The sequence below is a fragment of the Neltuma alba genome, unplaced genomic scaffold, assembly GCF_004799145.2.
Source record: "Neltuma alba isolate B1F8T4 unplaced genomic scaffold, ASM479914v2 tig00011182_pilon, whole genome shotgun sequence".
NCBI classification, from domain to species: Eukaryota; Viridiplantae; Streptophyta; class Magnoliopsida; order Fabales; family Fabaceae; genus Neltuma; species Neltuma alba.
In genome coordinates this window covers 181,992-189,235 of record NW_021635909.1, presented here as the reverse complement: position 1 = coordinate 189,235, position 7,244 = coordinate 181,992, and the positions used below count along the sequence as shown (strand labels likewise).

The 7,244-nt window shown below is 31.4% G+C and overlaps 1 protein-coding gene across 1 annotated transcript; it reads left to right on the top strand.

The window, feature by feature from the left end:
* Positions 1 to 204: 204 nt before the first annotated feature.
* On the top strand, positions 205 to 6,679 carry LOC114762052 (uncharacterized). The gene is made up of 7 exons (XM_028951504.1): positions 205 to 297; positions 1,194 to 1,308; positions 3,495 to 3,615; positions 4,510 to 4,995; positions 5,206 to 5,349; positions 5,521 to 5,942; positions 6,039 to 6,679. Exons 2-7 carry the CDS (start codon positions 1,198 to 1,200, stop codon positions 6,651 to 6,653), a joined length of 1,899 nt encoding a protein of 632 aa, XP_028807337.1. The 5' UTR covers positions 205 to 297; positions 1,194 to 1,197; the 3' UTR covers positions 6,654 to 6,679.
* The last annotated feature ends 565 nt before the right edge of the window (positions 6,680 to 7,244 follow it).

Genomic DNA, 7,244 nt, shown 5'->3' with positions numbered 1-7,244 from the left:
TATTGCTCATCTGTTTGCAAAAGCATTTCCTTGAATAAATCTCACTTGTATGTTTTCGACTTCGTTTCATTCTACTTTAACTTTCTTCCTCCTGGCCTACCTTTATGATTTCATCAAAGATGTCGGAGAGTCACTTTCAAATATGACTCAGATCTTTTAAATCTCATTTTCTATGCATACCTCAAGAATTGTAATTTTTATATTATCATTTCCCAGAAAACTAACTCTCCGATTCTGGAAACTGGTTTTAGGCAAGTGCTACGAGAGGAAAATTTCCTGTTGCAGTCGAAATTCCAGGTATGGAGGATTATAATTGAAATTATACAGAGGACTTAATTCATTTTTGTCAAATATATCACACAGATCTTAAGACTGAAGTAATAAACCTGTATAAAAATAAATGTTCTTTTCACGGTTTAATCTTCACGAAATTATGATTAAGTGAGTACAGTTTCACCAAATTACTTTGCAAATTTTTGAAAATGGAAACTTTGAAAGAAAGGCTTTTCAACATCATCTAATCATTGGTATGTGAAGTCATTAGAGTGCAGAGCTGCTTTCTTGAACTTGCTTGATTTTCCCGAACACCGATACCCCTTTGATTTCATTAACTGTAGGTCAAAAATCGTCAACACTCATAGTTTGTCATAATTAACAATTTAATTATTATCATTCATATGTATAGTTGACCGAAAAATCTACTTCCTAGTTCTAAATATAAGATCCTTTTAATTAATTCACAAATTTAAAAAAAAAACAAGTAGATTATAATTATTGATTTTTTTGGTAATAATTAATACGCAGAGTTACTTTGACTTCAAAAATTTGTTTAAGGATCGGTGCAATCTATCTTCAGTGGGCACAACTCTATTTTAGCTATGTATAACCTCTATATAATTTTATGCGAAACAGAAAACATTTTTGCATATCTAAGGTTATATTGCACATAATTGAAGACGAGTTCTACTCCCTTTAAGTCCTAAGTTCTTAGATATCTTTGGGCAATAATTTTGTTGGGAGGAATTTTTCAAGAAATGTTTTTTTATTATTTAAGTATATCTGTATATCTTATTATCACACTTGTCATCAGGAGGAATAAGTGCTTATTTTAATAAAAAAAATTTGAAAGGAAATTCACATGCTGATATTGAGTATATATAGTGAACTATTAATTAATGTGTATGACTTTGCAGATAAATGGATGCATCAAATCAAGATCCAAGAAATCCTCCTCAAGGATCTAGTCGCCCCCAATTACGGAGGGTCAGATCAGCTGAATTTAGAAGACCTTCCCATAACTTTTTACAGGTATGGAGGATTATTATTGAAATTACAAAGGATTCAATTCATTTTTGTCTAATTATATAGATTTTTTAATATAGCAATTTGACAACATCAAATTTGAGTATTTTTTAGTCCAATTGGAGTATTTCTTCCAAAGACATTTTTTGCATTGACACAAACTCAGCCAAAAAATCTACCCCATTTTAGCCCTAAATATAATGGCTTTTAACTACTCCACAGATTTCAAAAGGAAAGGTAGGTAAGTTGATTTTTTAATTGTAATTAATACGTAGAGAGTTAGTTAATTTTAATAATTTTTTCAAAAAATAATGTTATGATTAAAATTTAATGTGTAAAGATAAAAACCAATAAATAAGGATATTATGGGAATGAAAATTTAAGAGTTAATACAATTTTTGGTCATTCAAGTTTGCTCTCATTTTGGTTTGCGTCTCTCAAATTTTTACCATTAGCTTTTATCCCTCAAGTTTCTTTTTATTTAAAACATTGGTCATTGTAATTCCATAAAAATCTTGACTATTTTGTCCCTTGAAGGACTAAAACTTATGGTTTAAAACTTGAGGAACTAAAACCAAAATGAGGACAAACTTGAGGAATCAAAAATTATATTAAACCAAAATTTAATAAAGGAGATTAGGTGGAATGAGTCCTAACAAAACAAAAACTATCGAATGGAGACATTTGGAATGTGAGGGAGTGCGCGCGCGCGCGTATATGTTTGTATCGGTACGCATTATGGAAGTATCTACATGTTTTTTTTTCCCCATAAAAAGAGTGAACTTGCATCAACCATCCTAAAATAATTTTTTAGGGGCATCCAGTATATTAATTTATTTTGTGGTGCATCCAGCAGTTCAGCACCCTAAAGATTTTTTGGCGCAATTTTACACTTAGGATTTTAGAGTGCTAGATATACCAAAAAATAATTTAGAATACGGGATACACCTAAAAATATTTTAGGATGTTAGATATATTAAAATATAATTTAGGACTAGAGCCGAAAAAACGGGCTGAGCCCGTTTATGCCTAAAAATTATGAGGATCGGGCTTAAAAATTTTCCCCTCAAATGGGAAACAAGCCCTACAAGTCTAGCCTTGTAAGGCTGAGGGCTTAAACAGGCCAACCCGTTTAGGCCTTTTTATAATTTTTTTTTTAAAAAAATTGGTGTAATTCTAATATTATTAATTTTTTTACATTGTTAATGATATTTCAAATATTTAGTTATTATTATCATTTTAAAATTAAATTTCACATAATGGTTTGATTTATGTAGTTTTAGACAATAATTTGTCCAATTAAATTTTAAAAAATGGGTTAATTTGGACCTTAATAATGATTTGATTTATATTATATGAGTTGATATTTTAAACTATATATATTTGATAAGAGGGTATTTGTATACTTATATAACTTGTAATTCTATAATTTGAATTAGAAATTTATGAGTTTCAATAACAATGTTTCTCAAATTAAAGTAAAACAATAGCTAGATTGCAAAATTTAAAAGTAAAATTCCTATAAAAAGAAAAACTTGATATTTTTGTTAAGAAAGAAAAGCATACTTATGAAGAAGAGTAATTAATTATAATGATGATGAAGTTTTAAAAGATTATAATAGTGTTTGTTTATTGCACATTTGCATTGTAGATGAAACTTTTGGATGTTGTTATCTTGTTAATAAATGTTTTAAATGTTTTTAGATGTTGATGGATATTTATATATGATGATATTTTGTATTTGTGATTTAATTTTATTCATATTTATGTCTTTATTAATAATTTCATTAGTTTATTTTTATTTTTTGATAAAAAATATGAGAATTATAAAAAATAGTATTTTTTTATATGGGCCCCACCAACCGGCCCTAAGCCTGTTAGCTTAAGAATCAGGCCTAACAAATTGGGATATTTTTTAAATTTCAACCTTGTAAAGCCGGCTCTTCTAAGCCCACCAGCCTACAGGGCCGGCTCTATAGGACCGAGCGCCGGTCCTAATTCCCACCTCTATTTAGGACGCTGAATGTATCTAACAAAATACTTGGAGGTACTGGATGCACTGTAAAACATTTTAAAAATGCACGTAAAAAATACTTACTGAATGCATTTTAACCAAAAATAAGATTGATAGAAAAATCATCATGATGATACCGAATATAATGAAGTGTTAATTAATGTGTATAATTTTGCAGATAATGAATGCATCAAATGGTGATATAGTGAATCCTCCTGAAGTACCCAGTAACTCCCTATTACGAAGGGTGGAATCAGCCGTGTTCAAGAGACCTTCCCTTGACCTTTTACAGGATACGCGTAATTAACTACTCCCTCCATTTTCTCTAATGTCATATAAAACACTAATGCGTTCAGTTATTTTTAAGGTTCCTCACGATTTTCCTATAACAATAAAAAAAAATCAATTTAATATGCATAACCAAATATCTATCCTTTGATACTATAAGATAAAGTTTAAATTATGTTCCATTTTACGTTTATCTATTCGTACACAAGGCAACAAAATGATATAAAAACATACATATCTCATCTTTACAATCTTAATTTCTTTTTCATTATTTATATTTTCACATATATTTTAACCTTCTTGTTTGGTAGTATTTCAGCAACGTTTTGTCTACTTAGTAGTGTATTTTCATTGCAAATTTTGGGGATGAATATCTAATGAAATACTGACTGAAGAAGGGGGATTGGCAGGGGAGATGACTCCCTAATTTTTCAAATTTTTTTTACCCTAAGTTATTTAATTAGTAGTTGATACAACACCTGCAATATTTGTTTAGGCGTGTCTTCTTAAAATTTTTTGTGATTTATCCATCACTTTATAATATGTTTTTAGTTGCGTTAAATACCCTAATTTATGGGTTTAGAGTATTCATGGTAATAGACACACTTGAAAAAATATGACATTGTGTAAAATGAACTACAAAATACTTCAAAATTCAGGATAAACTTGGAAAATATTTCAAGGTCATTAATGAACCATTAAATAAATGCTTTAGAGTGTTGAACACACCTAAAAAAATACTTCAGAGCATTAGATCAACCTTTACCTACTACACACGACCAATTTTATCTTAGCCTCCTTATGCGTAAATTTTGGCTCTCTATAAAAGATGATCGTTCCCATAAATAAGTCACATCCCCACAAATTAATATGAGAATTTCACAATGAAATCACTTTCGTTTCAGCTGAGGCCAGAATGATGTACTTGAAATTATGTGTGCCTCTTCACAAGTATGCATCTGAAGGCAATTGGGAAGAAGCTAAGCTCATATTAGGTCAAAATAGAACGCTTCTGAGTGCTGCCATAGCACAAGGATGGTCAACAATACTTCATGTAGCAGTAGGAGCAGGTCATTTTCACTTTGTGGAGGAGCTTGTGAACATGATGGAAGAGAACAAAATACACTTGGATTTACAAGACTCAAACGGAAACACTGCCTTCAGCTTGGCTACTATTGCAGGAAACTTGGAGATTGTTCAGTTAATGTTAGGAAAAAATTGCTTCTTACCAAAAATAAGAAGTCGAACAGGTTTCACTCCTATTCTTTTTGCTGCATTACAAGGAAGAGCTGATTTGACAAAGTATCTATATCCTTTCACTGTTGATGAAAATTTTGAAGAAGTAGAATGGAAGAAGTTATTCCTCACTTGCATTGACTCTGGTATTTATGGTAAGTATATATTGCGTACGAAGCACAAATACACTTAATTATTATAAGTGAAGTAGAAGTAGGGCACGAATAAGTATTTAGTACAAACAAAATTAAAAAAATAACATCCTTTGTGAATTATTTGAGCTTGATATGTAGCTCTATGTTTATTAAACTGTCTGACAGCTTTTAATTTTAGAATTTGCGTTTCTGTTGATAACTGTTTCATAGATTTGGCATTGCACATGTTGAAAGAAAAAGGAAAACTAGCATTTGCAACGGATGAAGATGGCATGACAGGTTTACATATCATGGCTCAGACAGCAGATTTAGGAAGTTATAGGCCAGAACATCAAATTCAACTCACAAGTTCAGGTAAATTGATTAGCATTGTAACTGCCTGTTTGGAAGACTAAAAAACTGTTCTTAACAAGTGATCTATTAATATTCTACTCCCCCCTCCCAACAAATATTTATCAATATGCATCTAGTATATTGCCTAACTTCTAACTGGGCATATTCAATTTATCAAATTATATACCCTAGGTACGAAGAATGGTGTTGCCCTTGACCTTGTTCATCTCCTATGGGAAGAAATTCTCAACGGTGTAGATTCAAAGGAAAATATGAAGAAACTCATAAATGAACCATCAAGACTACTATTTGATGCAGCAAAAGTTGGAAACTTTGACTTTTTAGCTACACTTATAAAGTCTTACCCTGATTTAATGTGGCAGTTAGATGACAAAAGACAAACTATAATTCATATTGCTGTTTTATATCGTCATCCTAAAATCTTCAATCTCATCCATGATATAAGCGGAAGAAAGGATATCATGTTGTCATATAAAGACAAAAATAGTGGAAACACTATATTACATTTGGCTGCAATGTTAGCACCAGCTAATCGACTTGAATTGGTCTCTGGAGCAGCTTTCCAAATGAAGTTTGAACTATTATGGTTTGAGGTACTTTTTTATTGGTAAATATGAAATGATTTAGATGATCCCAAAAACTAGAATATTTACATGAATTAATTTATGAACAATCCCTTGATATGGCAGGAGGTGAGGAAGATAGTGTTGCCCTCATATATGAAGAAGAAAAACTCAAAGGATAAAACCCCTTGTGAGTTATTCACTGAGGAGCATGCTGCATTACGTAAAGATGCTGAATCTTGGATGAAAGGAACAGCTAAGTCATGTATGCTTGTTTCAACTCTTATTGCTACCGGTGTGTTTACTGCGGCATTTAGCACACCAGGTGGTATTAAGGATGATACAGGAGTTCCAAATTATTTGGGAAAACGATCATTTACGATATTTGCAATATCAGATGCCATTGCAATGATCTCCTCTTCGGCTTCCATACTAATCTTCTTATCCATTCTCATATCACGTTATGCAGAATATGACTTTCATCATTCTTTACCCTCAAAGCTAATATTCGGATTGATAACACTCTTCATCTCCATAACAAGCATGATGATAGCATTTAGTAGTGCTTTCTTTGTGACATATGACCGTGGCTTAAAGTGGGTTCCTATCTTCATTTCAGCTCTTTCTTTTTTACCAGTAGTCATATTTTTACTTTCACAATTTAAACTTTTTTTGGATATCATTTACTCAACATTTTATTTAAGATGTCTATTCAAACCAAGCGAGCATGTGCTTTACTAGTAAAATAGAGGCTATTTTAATGTTCTTGTACCCAGTGTATATTTTGCTTATTACTTCAATTTGTAATCTCTCTCTCTGTATATATATTAGCCTTTCTTAGATTTGGCAATGTGTAGTTGTGCGTGCAGAATTTCTAAAGAAATGATTTGATATCTGTAATGACAGTAAGATACTTGGCACATTGCTTGCCACTGCCCCAAAAAACTGTCTTTACAGTTGTTACTTTGTAGGGGTTCTAAAAAACTGCTACGAAGTGCATAATTTGTAGTGTTTTTAAGTCAAATCACTACAAATTTGCAGTTTTTTGACTAGGAAGGAGTTTGTGTCATCTTTAGTAGTGGTTTTTGGAGCAATTAGTGCCACATGGCGCCAACTGGGCATCATATTTATATTGGTCAATTTGTAGCGATCAGTTTATAACGGTTTTTTTTTTTTGGTAATGAGTTTATTACGGTTTTGTCAAGCAGATATACATGATTGGAGGGCTTTTAAGTAGCTTTTGGGGGTAGAAGCATGTTTGGTACTTTTACATATGTTTTGCATCACTTTTGATCAATTTGGCTTTTGAAGCAAAAGGGGCTTAAAAGCATA

Coding starts and splice junctions, on each gene's coding strand:
- LOC114762052 (XM_028951504.1), top strand. CDS start 1,198: ATGGATGCATCAAATCAAGATCCAAGAAATCCTCCTCAAGGATCTAGT. Junction 4,996..5,205: donor CATTGACTCTGGTATTTATG/GTAAGTATATAT, acceptor ACTGTTTCATAG/ATTTGGCATTGCACATGTTG. Junction 5,350..5,520: donor AATTCAACTCACAAGTTCAG/GTAAATTGATTA, acceptor TATATACCCTAG/GTACGAAGAATGGTGTTGCC.